The 18,978-nt window shown below is 33.8% G+C and overlaps 1 protein-coding gene across 1 annotated transcript in view; it reads right to left on the bottom strand.

Moving 5' to 3' along the window:
• Positions 1–18,978, bottom strand: part of VPS37A (VPS37A, ESCRT-I subunit) — a 21,716-nt gene continuing 2,738 nt past the window's right edge. Inside the window, exons 3-10 of the mRNA XM_008052223.1 lie at positions 18,528–18,628; positions 11,046–11,271; positions 9,509–9,579; positions 5,627–5,754; positions 5,487–5,545; positions 5,342–5,410; positions 1,408–1,551; positions 1–277 (exon numbers count right to left, since the gene is read on the bottom strand). Of these exons, the coding sequence (XP_008050414.1) occupies positions 197–277; positions 1,408–1,551; positions 5,342–5,410; positions 5,487–5,545; positions 5,627–5,754; positions 9,509–9,579; positions 11,046–11,271; positions 18,528–18,628 (879 nt within the window). The 3' untranslated portion in view covers positions 1–196. The remainder of the gene's footprint in view (positions 278–1,407; positions 1,552–5,341; positions 5,411–5,486; positions 5,546–5,626; positions 5,755–9,508; positions 9,580–11,045; positions 11,272–18,527; positions 18,629–18,978) is intronic.

The raw sequence follows: 18,978 nt of genomic DNA, 5'->3' as shown, positions 1-18,978 counted from the left end.
TTTCTAGTGATTATATGCTTACTTATATTATGTTTGATGTATAATATAAAGCATTCTATACCTTAAATAATACAATAGCTACAATGACAGAATTATGCTTAAGGCTGGATGAACAGGCACTGTTAAGAACGTTTCAGTTAAAGATATGTATGCAATTATACAATAGATTGAGACTCAAACCTGAAATACAATTTACCTATAGTGGAGCATGAAATTGGCTGTGCATTGCTATTGCCTGCTGAAGTTTCTCTTCCTTGGCTCTTCTACAGTGGCAAATCTAAAAAATAAATTATTTAAAATACCAGTCACTTTTCCAAAGATGTGCCTCTGACTTCCTATATTATGACAGACTTCTGAATAAGAATCTTTTATCCTGTTGACATAATTTCAAGTTTTGAATGTTTAAGGTAGTTAATAATTCCTCAGAATTTAAGAATCCAGAAAAACATTTAATTTTGTTTGGAAGATACCCTTTGCCTGCAGACTTCCAGGATGTAAAACAAACTATCATCCTTTATATCAATTCTGATTATATAATTGCAAAATCTGTGTTTTAAAAATATAGAAATAAATTCTGCTGTTAACCAGGAAGATTAACAAATACAAACTTCAAGGCACATTTATATAGTATCAAAAAATAATGGACCAGAAATCAATGCCTTACTAATGCTATAACCACAGGTAAGTCACTAACATGTCTGACCTTCAATTTTCTCTCATGAAAAATGGGAATGTTAAATCTGCCCTATCTGCCTTAACAGAAGACAGGTGTGTGTATGTACACACAATCTATATAACTCTCTCCTGTTAAGGCAGCTAGGGCAGATTTAACATATATATATGTGTGTATATATATCTGTGACACATGTTTTGTAAAGTTTACTAACAAAAGGTTATTTTTAACATGATGTTTCACAGAAATTAGGTAAATATTTTGGACTCTATCAAAAGACAAAAACTATTAAGCAGACTTTTTGGAGTTTTCTTTAAACTTAAAAGAAACATCAGAATAGAAACTGTTCCAGAATATTCTCAATAATATTTCAATTTTTAAAATAATCTCTATAGATTATTCTGTCTTTAAACAACTTGTAAAACAGGTCATGCAGGGGTATGTTACAACTATTAAGGCTAGTTTTAAGTTGATTTACCAGCTTTACCACAGAATGATACAGATACTCCTGTTTCAGAAACAGAAATATTACTTGATTTACTGGCTTGTGTAACTCAGAACATGAAGTTTAAAGTGATAGTAGGTTGTTGCTTTCATTTTCAATAGAGGCTTTTCAAATTCCACTCATAGCACTTCAAACTCTGGTTCAGTAATGTACCAATGTTTTTACTCATGAGTATACTTAAGCAATTTGATATGCTGTCACTCATCCTCAACTGAAGGCTATTACATACTGTTCTCTTTTCCATGAAGCTACTGAGAAAATCATCAATTTCAGTTTTTCCCTCCAAGAAATCTTCAGCAATAGTATCAGATTCTTCTTCAGCTTCATGTGCAGCTACTTTCAATCTTGCTTGTAGGGCACTTGCACTACAGCTCTGAAACAATCAAGCACCATATTAGTTTATAACACTCAGAAAAACTCCATATGCTTTACACAGCCTCTTTTTTGAGGAAATATGCTACCTTATAATGCCCCATCCTGGTTCTCAGCTTTTGGATAAGGGTAGATACCTAACTCAAGAGAAGCCAATCCAGTGGCTACAAACTATTAACTGGGCAAATTATTGTCCTCTCCTTTGGATTCTGGAATTAAATCATTACGGTAGGCATCCTCTAAGGTGACCGCTAGTGATCCCCACCTCCTGGTATTTCTACTCTGGTGTAATCCCTTTACCTTGGGGGTCAGCTGGAACTAGTGACTCCTTTCTAATGAACAGAATATGGCAAAAGTGATAATATTTCATTTAACCAAGAAGTGAAAGATTGAACACTGAAAACTATAAACACTGCTGAAAGAAATTAAAGACACAGATAAGTGGAAAGCCATCCCATGTTCATAGGTTGGAAGATTTAATGTTAAGATGACAATACTAAATAAACCAATCTACAGATTTAATGCAATCCCTATCAAAATTTCTAAGTTTTTGGGTTTTTTTTTGCAGAAATAGAAAAACTTATCCTAAAATTCACATAGAATTTCAAGAGATCTCAAAAAGTCTAAACAATCTTGAAAAAAAAAAGTTTGAGAATTATTTCCTGATTTCAAAACTTACTACAAAGTGACAGGAATCATAACAGTGTTATACTGACATAGAACATATAGTCCAATCGGACTGAATAGAGAGCCCAGAAATAAACCTTCACATATATGGCCAGATGATTTTTGGCAAGGGTGCCAAATCCACTCAATGGAGAAAAGACAGTCATGTCAACATATGGTACATCACACACAGTACAGAAATGCACCATTTCCTTATCATCCTTGCCAAAACTGGTTATCTATCTTTATAAGTTCGGCTCATGGGGATGATGTTTTATTTTGCTTTTAAAAAATATATATAGTAAAGTTGGGTATATTTTCAAATGTTTCCACATTTATGTATTCATTAAATATTCATCAAGTACCTCTTATATGCCAAGCAGGACCAAGTGTTGGATATATAGGAGGGAATAAAACAGGACAGGTTTCTGCACTCATGGAAACAACATCTACTGAAGTGGTTTTCACACTTCAGAGTGAAGAAGATTCATCATCCCTAGAGAATCTTGAGTGAGCATATCTAGAAAGGAGCCCAGGAGCCCAGGAATAAGGTGGTTTTTAAAAAATTTTTTAAGTGTTTCAGGAATCACTTCAAGCATTCTTACATGAATGTTCACAGGTCAGATTAACTGTTAAAGCAGAATCTAACTGGACATTTATATTTCTCTTTTTGCAAGTTTCCTGTTTTCTTATATGCTTTTTATAGACCGTTAGCATTATTGTCATATATGCTACAAATATTTATTCCCTTTTATAACTTCATTATTATATACAAGTTCAAGGCACATTTATATATACAAGTTTTAAATTTGATTTTATTGTATACAAGTTTTAAATCTGAATATAGCTAAACATGTCAGGTCTTTCCTTTATACTTCTGCTACTTTGATTATGTGTAGAAATGTTTTTCCCACCATATTCTTTAAAAAAAAAATCCTAGGAGCTAGTTGATATTTATGGTATCCACTGAAATAGTTTATCTGTAATACCTTTCCATGTTCTGTATACTATAGCATTCTAACCTTTTTCTAAATGAGTACCGAATAGTTAATTATATAGTTTATTGAATCTTTCATTTTTTCCAACCATTTACTCACATATACAAGTCTATTTTTGAACTTCATAGTCTGTTCCATAGGAATATTCTTCTCTTCCACAAAACTATTTCACTCTTTTCAATAATGAGGTTTTACTGCGTATTTTGATATTGGGAAAAGAGGTCTTTCTTGTTACTTCTTTTTGTTCATTATTACTTTTACTTCCTGACTACTTTTCCCCATTTAGTCTTTCATATGAACTTTAGAATAAACCTGTTAAGATTAAAAATTATATACTCTTGGGATTTTGATTACAACTATCTTAAATTTATAATTTATTTAGAAAAGAATGAAATCTTTATTAACAATGTATCTTTCATTTAATGAATAGTCTATGTTGCTCTAAATAGTCTTAGAACCTAGAAAACTCAACTCTTCTTATATGTAATTCAGTAAGGTTTCCTAACTTCTTCATTGGATTCACTTCTAAGTATTTTAGTTTTGTTGCTATTGTAAATGAGTTTTTTTCCTCGACTTAATTTTGCAGTAGTAATTGTTGCAGTATAGGCGAAAAAATTCTCAATTCTCTAGAATTTCTGATTATTTTTGGTAAACACTTTTTTCATTTCTTCTTTTACATTATACCTCTTTTTTCCCTGGTCTTGTTGCAGTGGTCAATACCTCCTAAGCAATGCTGAATAGCAGTGATAAAAGGGCATTACTCTCTTGTTCCTAACATTAATGGAATCTTGGAAATGTGAAGTCATTAAGTGCAATGTTTATTGTTGGTCTCTAATATTCTTTTTTTTTTTTTGAGTTGGAGTCTCACTCTGTCACCCAGACTGGAGTGCAGTGGCACGCTCCTGGCCACCACAGCCTCGACCTGCTGGGCTCTGGCGATTCTTCCGCCTCAGCCTTCCAAGTAGCTGGAACTACAGGCGCACGCTCCCATGCCCGGCTAATTTTTTTGATTTATTGTAGAGATGAGGTCTTGCCAAGTTGCCAGGTGGGTCTTGAACCTGCGGGCTCAGGCAATTCACTCACCTTGGCCTCCCAAAGCACGGGATTACAGGCTGAGCCACCGAGCCCAGCAGGTCTCTAATATTCTTTATCAAATAAATTAATTTCTATTTTATAGTTTACTAAGAGCTTGTATAAGGAATGATGTTGAGTACTGTGAAAGCTTCTTCAATATCTACCAAGCTTTAATGTGTATCTAAGAATATTGCAGTTGTTTGTCACAGATTTCTGTGAAGAAAGACTGCCTCGGTTAGATTTCTAACTCTAATATTTTCTATGTATTTTATTTCAAGAAAGTTATTTAATATCCCTGTGCCTTAATTTCCTCATCTGCAAAATGGAAAAAAAGTAAAAATACCTATACTTCATAGAATTTGGTGCAATAAAGGGGCAATTTATGAAAATAGCTTCATGTAGTACAAGTCACATATTCATTATTTGATGTTAGCTATTCTTGTTTTTTTATTCTAAAGCATGATCATATTATCTGAAATTCATTATAAATTTATGTTCTCCTTTATCATCTTTTTTTGCTGTTGTTGTTTTATTCTTTTTTGTTTTCTTGCATTGGCTTTTCTTTCTAAAACTCCCGATTTTAAAGGAAATGGAATATAAATTATGATGTTGTTCTAGGTATGAGATATAAAGATTATATCCTCTGTTCTCTTTTTTAATTTTTAAAAATTTTTTTCAGAAATATAGGTTAAACTGGATTTCTACTATTTAAAGTGAATTATACTTTTCAATTTGCTAACTTCATTTAAGATATTTGTACATAAGCTTATAAGTGAGTCAAAAGTTAAAGTTTTTTGTTGTTAGATTTTTATTACAAGGGTTTCAGTAGTTTTATAACTTACCCAGAAGTTATCTGTGAAGGCTTGTCATATTTTTCTATGTTTCTATATGCCTCCTAACTGAGAGCTGTTCATATACATTTAAAGGTATCATGCCTAATGAAATCAGATACTCAATATGTGATTTTCTGATAACAAGGAAAGTGGAAACGTGACTCATGTACATTAAGATGAAAAATTCTTGTAGCAAAGGAAAAAGACTAAATAGTCTTACCTCGCTGAGTTCATGTTGCCTTTGCATTTTCTTTTCAAAAGCAGACTTCATTTGTGTAAGCAATTCATACTAAAAAAGAAAATAAAAATGGTGGTTTTTCTGTTTTTAAATTATGTAAATTTCTTCAAAATGATCATTAACTTACCTTATCTAAAACAATTTGTCTTTTGGCTTCTAGGCTGGGCTCCAAATGGAGATTTTTTCCTGTAAGATAAATCTCTGGTTTATTTATCAGTAAAGATCACATTTTTCTCAGGAAATCTGAGCTGGCAAGGGAATACATACTTGCTAGTTCCTCAATACTTTTTACTAAGTCATCCTTGTCAGTAACAATTTGTTTTAATTGAGGCAAAGTCAGAAACTGTTCTAGTAATACTTCTTCTTGTTCATTCATATCTGTGAGTTGTGACACACTAGAAACACACAAAAAAAATGTTGTTAGTATCAGTCATCAGATTTTCATCTATGATGATAAATATTCATAATGTTCAGCTTTATTTAGTTGACAGGGATCTAAATAATATATATATATGAAGTCCAATTATAACCTTCAAGGTACCAGCCACAATGGAACATAAAGTAGCCTGTGATACATTCTTGACAGACTTAGGTTAATTCTGGCCCAATGGATATACTGATGTATCTACTGTATTTTAAATCTCAACTGTGGGAAACTGTTTACAATTAAACATTGACCTGAAATCAACTGTAAGACAGTCTGCTTAACTCAGGTCAAGAAAAATGCATAAAACTAGGACTCTCCCTTATTTAGCTGAGCCTCCTTAAAATAGGAAACTAGTAATATAGTTAAATATTTCTTTCTTCTTAATCCTATTTAATTTAATTGCTTTAGAATATCACTTATTTTTTGAATTTCCCTGATATGAACCAGCCTTACTGATAAGTAAAGTTTAAGTTATTTATTTCTTCCAATCATAATGTTGAAATATTAGTAATATAGTAAATTCAAAAGAGTAAAAGTCTACAGACAAGCTAGCATTAGAAGACTCTCTTCCTATTCCTTTCATTATATATATTGATTGGAGGGAAACAGAATTGAAAGAGGCCAGAGTAGTTACTTTAATATTTTGACTTATGAAAATCTTTTATGGGAGGCTATTCTATCTAGTCAGTTTTAGACAAGGTCAGTGTCTGATTCCAAGGGTATGTTGGCTAAAATGTAGCCAAAAGAATCTCCCAAGAGCTTACAAGATAGGCTCTGCCACTGTATAATATCAAATTACTATAGGACTACTAAAACTAGGGTGCTTGAACAGTCATAACAGCCTCCCAATTTTAACCTCTGTGCCTATTTGGCTAATAGAGGTATGGCTGTTACAATAAAAGATATAGGCATGTATATAGGTGTGTGTACATTTATTCATAAAATATTTAAGGAAAAAAAATAATGGTAGGCTGAGCCAAAAACAGAAATGGATATCTGTAGGGTGAAAGACAGCACTGGATGGAGGGGATACGATGGAAGCTAAGCCATTTTGACCATGGAGCTGTATAGAAACATTAGTTAATTTAAAAATAATTAAAAGGGCTGGGCTCAGTGGCTCAGCCTGTAATCCCACGCTTTGGGAGGCCAAGGTGAATGGATTGCCTGAGCCCGCAGGTTCAACACCTGCCTGGGCAACTTGGCGAGACCTCATCTCTACAATAAATAAAAAAAAAATTAGCGGGGCATGGTAGCACGCGCCTGTAGTTCCAGCTACTTGGAAGGCTGAGGCAGAAGGATCGCGGGAGCCCAGCAGGTCGAGGCTGCAGTGGCTGGGAGCGGCCACTGCACTCCAGTCTGGGCGATAGAGTGAGACTCCAACTCAAAAAAAAAAAAAAATTAAAGGAAAAAAGGAAATATAAAGCAGTCTCCAAAAATGAAAACAAATGATTGCTATGGAAGTAAATGAACCTGTTTTTTTCTAAGTTATAGAATCACCCAGAGAATAATTATTTGAAGAAACTAAAAACATAGTGTTTGGCTGTGGGTTCTGGTATGGTATATCCTAAAGACAAACTACAAACAAATGAAACAAAAGCTTAACCTGCATTCAGTAATCTTAGTAACAATATTGGTATTATTATTTTGAAAAAGAACAAATGCTCTTCAGAAAAATGGCTGACTCTAGGTCTGGGAGAAGAAATGTTCATGATGAGTCCATGAAATCTTTATTTTGCTGGAAATAATGCAAAAGCCAACTGGAGTTTCTCACCTATCACAACTTTTGCAGCCTGCTAGTGCATCAATTCATTATGGTGATATTGATCAAGAGAAAAATCAAGAGGTATTCTTGTTTTTCCTGTATAAAGTGTATTTAAGTATAACTAAATACATAGTTGATTAAGGAAAGCTCTTCATAGAAGAATTCTGGCAAATAAATTCTGACAGTAAGAATGACAAAATTTTAAAAAATCACATTTGCAACCATTAATAAATTAATGATGGTCAATGATTTCAGGTGCTTCAACCTGATGTAATCTTAATATCAATAAAAATAGCAACTAGACATCATTGCTGCCTCATGTGATATAACAGGAAGTAGGCGCCAGTGATGATGTAAATATTGGCAAAAATATTGAACCAGGTCTAGTTCTAGCTGCCAGTACTATAAAATACAGGAAATAGAAGAACATATTCAATGGTGCTATCAGGCAAAAATACAACTTGGAAAATTTTATATAATGCATTTATTTAATAAATAATAACAGATGTATAATACATATAGGTACATATGTGTACATCTATATATGTATGTAAATATATATGTGTATGCAAGTATATGTGTAAGTGTGTGTGTATAAAAGATACGGAGAAATGGTTCATGATTAAAAAAATATCCACTATCCAAATGCAATAGGTGGACCTTGTTTTGAATCCTGAGTCAAATAAATTACTCATAAAAAGATTCGATTATCAAGACTCTGGAGAAATAAGATAATATTAAAGCATTATCATTAATTTTGGTAGGTATGATGATGCTGTTGGTTGGGACTATGATAAAAAAAAAAGAAAGAAAGTCCTTACCTGGTAGAGAAATTTACTAAAGAATGGATAGGTAGGTAATTATAATATAATATTTGATACTTGCTTTAAAATAATTCTGACTCTCACCCACAGCCACCCAAGAAAGCTGGGTAGAAGCAAGATGAGAAAAAAGGTTCATAACTGTTGATGCTAAATGATGGATAGATGCAGTCTCATTATACTATTCTCTTGACCTTTTTCTGTTTTTGACATTTTCATAACAATTGTTAAGAAAAAGAAAAATGTTAAAGGGAAAAAAGAAAGATCATAATTTATCTTGGTAGCTCCCACTTCATAAGGTTTTGTGGACATTACAATGCATATTAATCCTTAACATACATGTGGTATAATATGAACATTAACAGAGTTAGCAGAAAATAATAAATCACTATTTCAAAAAAATGACTGTAAAACACTGAGTCAAATAAAGTTAAATCCTTTTATTAAAACTGTAGAATTTCTCAAGGGTATTTGGCTGTATATTCCTGGTAGGATATATCCTAAAGTCAAAAATAACCGCAAATTTTTTTTTTACTTCATTCAGTAGTCTTAGTAATAATGGCCTTATCTGTATCATAAATCTTCAATGGGATATAAAGGATACAATGTTTCCCAAAACTGAATGGCCACAAAATACTTTTTTCATGAAGCACCTTAGAGGAACAGTGTTCCATGAAAAATGGTACCTTAAACTTGAATATTACAAACTCATCTTCTATAAATTTGAATACAATTTTGGCTTTGTCAAAACACCTTACTAGGATAACTTTCTCTATATACAAAGTTTATTTACTAAAGGAAAAATGAAAGATCTAAAGTAGGCCAAGATATATTTTGCACATCAGGAGTAATGTATTTAGAAATAATTATCAAAGAATATATGCCACATGGGAGAAAGAACCTTGTTATCTTGGTAGCTATTATATAATTTCTAGCATCTCAAAAAATCCCTGGATATAGCTAATCACTCAATAAATACAGTCTATAATACCTAAAACTGATTTGTAGAACTTTTTCACCAAGGAATAGCAAAGATTTTAAAAAATTCTTTTAGTTAATATGGATATGAAATAATTTCGTTCATACTTACAAATAAAATAGATAATTACACCAACTTAACTCTCTAATTTTTTTTTTACCTTAGCTCTGAGAGTTCTGGAAATGCATCAGGGACATCTGGCATCTTGTACCCAAAACCATTTTGGCTTGTCTAAAGAAGAGTTTTAAATGACATTAAATTTCAGCCATTTTTTAATTGCTCCTATTTACTTGTGAAAGTAATTTTTAATGTACCATATGCCACAACTGCTTTCACTATCACATCATCTTTGCATTTCACATTGTACTCACTCTCTCCTTCCTTCAGTCTATTTTTTTCAGTTAACTTTGTACATATAGTGTTACTTTTTTTTTTTTTTTTTTGGTGAGGGCCATGTGAGCACCTGTGTTAGCTTTCTTTCCTGGGCATGTATAAATAAATCTCTTAAGTGTATCTGTGACAGGTGGAGAGAAGTATCTGTGGATTCCGTTGATGTATGTGGATATATTTCTCTCAAGTGAAAGGCATTCGATATAGAAAAACATAAAAAATTGACAATAGTCTGAGTAATTTCATACCTAAGTTAGATGAGATAGTAGGGTAGATGAGGAACAGAGTATCCACTGTTTGAATATATGAAAACATATATGTATTTTTATACTTGAAGACACTTGAAAAGGGTCTCTTGCAATTTTGTTTATACTACTAATTATAGTTTGTTTATAATATTCATTAACACAATAAAATGAAAGGTTCTGAAAAACAAAGTCCATTTGGGTCTATACTGTGATTCTAAATGATCACCAACTCTGAAATTAGTTGGATATAAGGTTTATAATATTTGGGTATCATATGATGATATTCACTAAGGGTCAAAAGTGAAGGTTTTAAAAACTTTAAATGTGTTAAGCACAGAGTATTAGTCTTTTATTCAGTAACATTCCACCCACAGGGCAACAGTTACCAGTTTAAGTTTACCATTTTTAGAACAGCAGGCTACTAGAAACCCTTAGCACACCACAGCCAACCCACCACCTCACACCTGCTTCTTCTGCGTGATCATCTTGTGCCTTTGCCTACACCCTAAATGGCAGCTAGAGAGATTGATTATAGGAAGCTTTATAAAATGCCATGTGGTTTATAGCTTAATGCCTTTGTCAATATTACTTCCTCTCAGATAATGCATTATATATCACCCCATTGTTGTCCTGGAAAATTTATAACCATCTTTCAAAATCTGGCCTCAAGCACACATTCATTCATTGTCCTCATTTTTATTGAGCACCTACTATATATATCAGGCCTGGTTTGAGGCACTAAAGATACAAAGTGGTACAGAAAACAGAATCGCATTTCTTTTGTAAAGACATTGTGCTAGTTCTTCCTGTGGAGTGCAAACAATTCCCTCAAGTGTGTCTCCACCAAAATTCTAGACTGTCTCTTCCATTCTACTAGAAATTTCTTGTTTGCAATTATTTATTTGTTGGTTGCCTAAGTCTGCAACTTGAGTTGAAAAATATGATTTAATCTTTTCATATTTTGTGACTAGTGGCTGGTACAAGTAGCATATAATAAATGTTTGTTGATTAGAATGAATGTGTTAATGGCACAAAATATAGATAATGAAAGATACCAACCGGTGCTGAATTATCTGTTGTGGGAACAGGTAATGGCAGGTTTGAAAGGACGCCAAATGAAGGAGCAGCTGGCTTGGCTGTGGTATAACTTGTTGTTGAAGAAGCAACAGTGTCAGCAACAGATAAAGAAGTGATATTTCTGTTAGCTTCTTGTGGGGGATACGGAGGAAGAAATGGAAAACCCTGAGAAGCATAAGGAGGCATCCCACCTGGGTTACTATATAGGCTGAAGAGAAAAAGAGAAGATCATTAGATTAGATTTTAGGGTACAGCCTGTAAAATTATTCCTAAATTGTTCTAAAGAGCAATAGTCATGCAATTACAGGCAGAATCTTTTTTTGGCAGGTGATACTTATTAAATTATATAACTGAATTAAATATTACATAAAGTGATAAAATATGAACCCCCAAAATGAGAATTGTGGTTTCTATTAAAAAGATGAATGCTTTAGAAAGCATACAATTCAACAAGTCAGAGTAGAAATGAATAGACAGGCCATGCTTGAGCTTTTGGTACTCCATTGGTATCAATCAGTATCTCCATAATCTCCATAAAGGGAGTAGAGGACAGTATTTAATTAAGAAAATGTATCTAACTGGGGCTGCTTAGCAGTTTTCTCTATATTTGGTCAATTGTGCTTTTTCTTTTTAAAATTTTTTTAAAGAAAAATTAAATGTCCAGATGAACTACTAAAAACGTTAAAATATTCAAAACAGATGCATATCATATATAAACATGTATGTATATTAGAAAGACTAGCACAGCATAATGTTTGTGGGATTTAATCATAGAACAATGTAGTTGATACTTGTTTTTGCAAGATAAGAAATATTTACATTTAACATGTTTTCCCCCTTAAAAAATTTCAGAGAGAATCAGATTATAAAAGAATTAGAATAATTCTGGCCTAAATGCAAACTGAGAATCATCTACACAGTAAGATGGTTAATAATACAGTAAGTTATAAGGGTCAGTTATTCTCACGTAAAGGATAAAGGATTTGTGTTTATGTTTTTTTTTTTTTTTGAGTTGGAGTTTCACTCCGTCGCCCAGACTGGAGTGCAGTGGCCGCTCCCGGCCACCACAGCCTCAATCCACTCGGTTCTGGTGGTCCTTCTGCCTCAGCCTTCCGAGTAGCCGGAATTACAGGTGCGCCTACCACGCCCGGCTGATTTTTTATTTATTGTAGAGATGAGGTCTCACCAAGTTGCCCAGGCGGGTCTTGAACCCGTGGGCTCAGGCAATCCACTCACCTCAGCTATGTTTTAAACATAATACTAACTGCTAAACTGTTTCACTTTGTACTGTTCCAAAATATATAAAGCTTAATTCTTAATTTTTTACAGGAGTACTACTATTTCATTTAATGACACAAATTAATCTGAGCTGGAAATTTTGTTGAAAGAAAACATTTATTGCAGATTTTAAAATGTATACAAATGACACTGAAGTTCATGTGGATAAATAAACAGAAGTAGAAGAAAAAAAAGTCTGAAAAAGGAGGAAAAGAAATATTAGCCCTCTTATACAGCACAACAAATTACAAAACCTTAATAATTAAAATAAAAGTTAAAGCACAGTACCAGTGAATGCATAGATAGATCAGTGGATCTACATATAAAATCCAGAAAAAGACCAAGCACGTATGAGAATTAGGGTATATTAATAATAAAGATAGCATCTCAAATTGGTGAGAAAAAGAACATTCAATAAATAGTGTTGGGACATCTGTGAAAAAAAATTAGAGCCAGATCCTCATATTTACAATAGCATAAAAATCTAATGGATCAAGGATTTAAGTGGTTTTTAAAAAAAAATCTTAAAAGAACTAGAATAAATCATTGGGAAATTATAAGCTTGGGGTGGGAAAGAACTTATAGTGATTCCCAAATTCAGAAGTCACTAGAGGAAATAATGATTAATTCCACATCATATAAAAAAATTACATGATTAAGCCCTTTATAAGACAAGTAATAAATTTAGGGGAAAACATTAGAAACTCCTATCACAGATAAAGGAATAATTTCTCTAATATATAAAGAATTCCTACAAATTGATAAAAAGACTAACAACCCAAGAGCAAAATGGAGAGTAGGATAACAAAAAGAGGAAAAACATCTCTAAAATATAGGAAATGATGCTTAACTTCACTGTTAGTAAGATAAATACAACTAAAATTATACTAACACATATTCTGCCTATCAATTGGCAAAGATCCATTTTGATGATATACTATTTTGGGAAAGTATATAGGAAATAGACATTGCATACAGGAGTAGAAACTAGTAATAAGTACTCCAGAAGGCAACTTTGCAGTATTTGTCCAATTTACAAATGTGCATACCACATCTAGAATTTATCTAACAAATATACTCGTATTTTGGTAAAACAGTATTTTTAAGATGATTTATTACTGCACTTAGGGCAAAGAATGGTTGGCCTTTTAGGAGAGACTTGAAACAATAAAAATACCCATCAATAGGAATCTTGCTAAATAAACTGTAGTAAATTCATAAATATTCTGTGGCCATAAAGAAAAATGAGAAAATGTCTTCAGTACTAACATGGAAAACTTTCTGAACTATACTATAGAGTGAAAAAAAGAGCAAGGGAATAGTAGGCTATCATTTGTGTAAAAGGGGGGGGGGCATAAAACACTACATAAACATATTTTCTTGCATATGGATAAAATATCTCAGCAATTATATATACACAAACCCAAACAAATAAGTTTGAATGCCAATGAGGAGAAAAGTTGCAAAGAGAAAAAGAAGTGGCAAGCAGTCTTCACTCCATACTCCTTAATATTTTTTGAATTTTGTTTTCTCTCTCTCCCCCTCCCTCCCTCCCTCACTCCCTTCCTTCCTTTGTTCGGCTGGAGTCTCACTCTGTTACCCAGGCTGGAGTGCAGTGTCATGCTCACAGTCACTGCAGCCTCCACCTGCTGAGCCTCAGCGGTCCTTCTGCCTCAGACTTCCAAGTAGCTGAAATCACAGGTGCACACCACAATGCCCAGCTAATTTTTTATTTATTTATTGAGGTCTCACTAAGTGCCCAGGCTGGTCTTGGAACCCCTGGGCTCTCACAAGACTCTCACCTCGGCCTCCCAAAGTGCTAGGATTATAGGTGTGAGCCACCATACCTGGCATACAAGTTTTCTAATAAGCTTGTTCATATAAAAGGATGGCTCATCTTAATCTTAAAACTTTACTTCTATCCAAAGGAATTAGTTATATGTATGTATGTATGTAAATATAACAAGTTATTTAGAAACAATATGAGCAACATGAGAGATTATTTATAATATACTTGAATTAAAGTCTTGATTATTCTGAGCCAACCTGCTTTATTTTGAATTCAGTATCAAGTGCAACCCATAAAATAAGAAATGCATCAAACTTGACTTTTAATAATGTGCACTGTATCCCTAGAACTTAAATGAAATGAGAACAAGTAAATTTGTGGCTTATATTTCCAAAAAGGTCAGTGAGTTTATATCCAACATCATCCCCATAGAAGATAGGAAATATAACAAAATTTTTATCCAAAAATAAGAACTCAGGACTCTAGGATATAGATAACAGGAAGGCAAAGATGAGGGGGAAAGGGCTGAGGTACCTACTGAACTTGATGAGCTAGCTAAGGAGATTTCCAGACAGTGTTGAAGATATTATCTGACGTTTGAACAAGAAAAAGTTTTCAGAAATTAAGTAGGAGGACTGGAAAATAAAGCCAAGAAATATCTTGGGAAGAAGAAATAAAAATGCAAACAAGGACAATAAAAAAATCAAATATTTCTAACAGCTCCAATATCATACTTAAAGGAGTTCCATAAAGAATGAAGAAAAACAAAAAGATGGGATAGAAAGTACAAGAAAAAGGTGGGCTAGAATGTACTAGAAATAAAGACATGACTCCCTAGATTTAAAAGGACCATAAAATACCAGCACATTGAAAAAGACTATCAGCAAGTTGTACCATCATGCAGGTTCAGAAATTCCAAGGGTAAACAAAAGTTACAAAGGATAAGAAATAAAAATGGTATCAGATATCTTGATAACAGTGAAAGCTTCTATATAAACAATAGAACAATGCCTTTAAATTTCTAAGTGAAAAAAAACATTTTGACCTAGAATTCAAACTGTACCAACTATCAAGTGTGAGACATTTACAGATTTTTTTTTAAAGTCTCAAAATTTATCTTCCAAGCATCTTTGGCATATTGTACTTTCACAAACATTTCACATCACTATTTCCAATCCCATATGCTCTTTCAGAGCCTTGCTACTCCCTTCCCTTGAATCTGGTCAGGACACTGCAACTGCCTCAGCAAACAGAATGTAGCAGAAGTGACACTGAATTGACTTTCTCATGGTTATCTCTTAGGATGCTCACCCTTGCAACCCAGCTATCATGTTGTAAGGAAGCCCAAGCCACACAGAGCAAAATAAGTGTGCTCATTGTCTTAAGCCATAATTTTCTGGGTAATTTGTTACGCAATCTTAACAACCAGAAGAGATTTTGGTACCTGGAAGTAGAACACTGCTATATCCAAAAAAATAAAACAAAACAAAACAAAGCAAACAAACAAAAGCCTGAAATATTGGAGTAGCTTTGGAATCAGGCAGAGGAGAAGGCTGGAGGTATCTTCAGAAGAGTATGAAAGACTGAAGACCTCTAAGAGACTGGTAAGTAACAAGAGCCTAATGGGCCTTTGAACAGATGGTCACTGTAAGGGGAACTTTGTATTAGTGAAAAGTTTTCTAATACTGTTGTTTGCAATAATGTGGAAAACAGAAAATGTACCTAGTGAGTTGGATGATCTAGCTAAGGAGTGTGGAAGGTGCCATCTGACTTCTAAACAGCTGTAGTAAAATGTGAGAGGAGAGAGCGAAGTTAAAGAACTGCTAAATATAAAAAAGACAATGGCTGGTGCAGTGGCTTATACCTGTAATCTCAGCAGTTTGGGAGGCCAAAGTGGGAGGACTGCTTGAGCCCAGGAGTTTGAGACCAGCCTAGGCAACACAGCAAAACATTGTCTCTACTGAAAAAATAAAAAAAATTAGCCAGGCATGACGGTGCATGCTTATAGTCTCAGCTACTTGGGAGGATGTGATGGAAGGACTACCTGAGCCTAGAAAGTTGAGGCTGTAGTGCGACATGATGGTGCCACTGTGCTTCATCCTGGATGAGAGAGTGAAATCCCAACTCAAAAAAAAAAAAAAAAAAAAAAAGACAAGATTTTCTGGGTTTGAAAATAAAAATGTCTCTTATTCTCAGCTTCTGGAAGATTCTCCAATTAAGAAAGACCTTACAAATTTCTAGACCTGGAGTGGGCTAGAAGATCCTTTGTTAACACCTCTGAAGAACAAAATCAGTGCCTCAGACAACTGTACAGAAAGAAAAAAGGCCATCTAGGGCTTCTAGGAATCTTAAGGACATTGTCTCTTAGCAGCTTCACTGGAAGCCAATAGCTTATTTATGCAGAACTTTGTGAATTTTGTTTTTGTCTAATGAAATGAATAAAAAATGCATTCTTAAGAAAATCATACCATTTTAAAGGAACTACATCATCTTGGTCTAAAAGGGACAGAGAAAAACAGTATCAAATGAAAAGATGTCTTTGAAACCTTAAACTTCTATAGACAGGCTGAAAAAACTACTCAACTGCAAACAAAGGCTGCATTTTATAGAAAGAATGATGCAAATAGCAGAACCTGAACCTAGAATTATTTTGCGAAGAATCATTTTCATGAACTGAGATTTAAAAAAAAAAGGACCCACTTGGATTTCAGTATTGCTAAGAACAAGGAGTTCCCATATGGTTCCTGTTTTCTCCCTTTTTGAGTCTATAATGGTTATCCTAGGCTGGTTCTATCATTGTATGACAGGTAGCTACCTTGTCTCGTTTAATTTACTTGTGTTCAAATGAAGAATTGTTCTTAAGGAACACACGTGAGAAACTTTGTACCTGTACCTGTTTTAGATGACAAAACACTGAACTTTGAACACAAGCCTGATTCTGCAATATGATGTACTCTGAAAGATCTTGTGAGAGGAGAAGGATGCATTTTCACATGTAGGAAAGAGTTGAAATCTTGTGGCTAGAAGAACTGTGACAGATTGTATTTTCCCACATGCTCTTCTTGACCTTTCCCACCCCACTGAGGGAATCTATTTCCCCTCCCCTTTCATTCTGGGTGGGACTTTGGAACTTTGCCAACAAAATGCAGCAGAAATGATGCTGAATGACACCGAGGGCTTTCACTTGGCTAGCTTGCTTTCACTCCTGAGATCCTGGCCTTTAAAAGCCAGCCCGCTGTGTGGCAAGGAACCCAGGTCACATGGAGAGGCCACTTACAGATGTATCAGTTGATAGCTCCCACTAAGGTCTTAGCATTTAACCAACATTAACTGCCTAACATAAGAATTAAGTGAGCCTTCAGATGATTTCAACCCATAGACTTTAAGCCACACCTGCTAACCCCAAAAAGTAGAGCAAGAACAAGCTGCTGCCACTGGTTCCTAACCAAATTGCAGATTCATAGAGAAAATAAATGTCATTATTTTTATCAACTTTTAGGGTAATTTGTTAGGCATCCCTAGTAACTAGAATACACTTTTACTCAGGAAGCTACTGGAAGGCAGTAAACCAAGAAATTAGAAAATAGTCTGAGAAAGAGAAAAACATAAGATCCAAGAAATGGGGAATCCAATACAAGAAATTGGCAAAGGAAAATTCCAGGATGATAACAAAGAGACGTTCCAGGCTGAGAGTTGTGCAACAGTCTGAGAGAGTAACTCAGAATGGAGGGAAAAAGTGCCACACAGATTACAAGGAAAAAAAACCCAAACCTAGAGCTCATCTGACTGGTTTGATGACGTGAAAAAATGTTTTTTTTCCAGAGGTGCTAAAAGCTCTGAAATTTAAAAATCTTAAAATTTAATAAAATGTGGAAAATTAAGAAGACCTAAAAAACCAAAACCAATGCAAAATGGAGGTAATTACTAATTCCAGAAAAAAAAAAAAGCAAAAAATTATACCATAAGGGAATAATAATAAGTGTAATCATGGTAGTGTATTTGGTACAACAGAAGACAATATTTAGAGTCATACACCAAATATGGACTTACATTAAAAATCACAACATAATTTCACTGGGAGAAGGAGGAGGAGGGAAGTTTTGTGAAAAATGGTTAAAATCCTCATCTATGATAATAGGAGTTCAATAGACAATGATGAAAATAAAAGAATTAGGAGACAGCAGCATGTACACATTATTCAAAAAGATGAAGGTAAATATTAGAAGAAACAGCTAAAGAAGAAAACAGTTGCTTCTGTAAAGTGTGAATATATCTATGTGGAGGCAGAAATCGGAGGACTGTTTTCTAACATCATTTAAATTTTTAAACGTATTTTGATTACTTTAAAATACATTAAAATATATGCAAAACATTTTACTTGTTATAAATATACTTACTATGGAAATGCTGTTGAAGTAGGGGCTAGAACTGGAGGATTCTTCCAAAATTCATCCAACAGACTCTGAATAATTTTTCCAAGATCTGAGTGCATTGTAAACTGAAAGTAACAGTAATACATGATGATTTCAGAAAAATATTATAAAGTCTCACTAGGATGTCACTCTAAATATTAACCCACTTTTACAGGTCAAGAGTTAAATGAAAAGCAAAGAATATTAGCTATCCACAACTTACAACATTTTCTTATAGCATCAACACCACAAATCTCTCTGGTAATTAGTAAATCAGGTTATTAGTCCATTTAATCAATAATGGAGCTGAAATATTTCCACACTCACTATTTATAATAATTTGAGGGTTCTGAGCCGGGCTCGGTGGCTCAGCCTGTAATCCCGCGCCTTTGGGAGGCTGAGGTGAGTGGATTGCCTGAGCCCGCGGGTTCGAGAC

The sequence above is a fragment of the Carlito syrichta genome, unplaced genomic scaffold (genome assembly GCF_000164805.1).
Source record: "Carlito syrichta isolate Samal-C Ts95f unplaced genomic scaffold, Tarsius_syrichta-2.0.1 Scaffold268198, whole genome shotgun sequence".
Classification (NCBI taxonomy): domain Eukaryota; kingdom Metazoa; phylum Chordata; class Mammalia; order Primates; family Tarsiidae; genus Carlito; species Carlito syrichta.
Note: the sequence above shows the minus strand (reverse complement) of the source record. Positions and strands in the feature narration are given on the sequence as shown.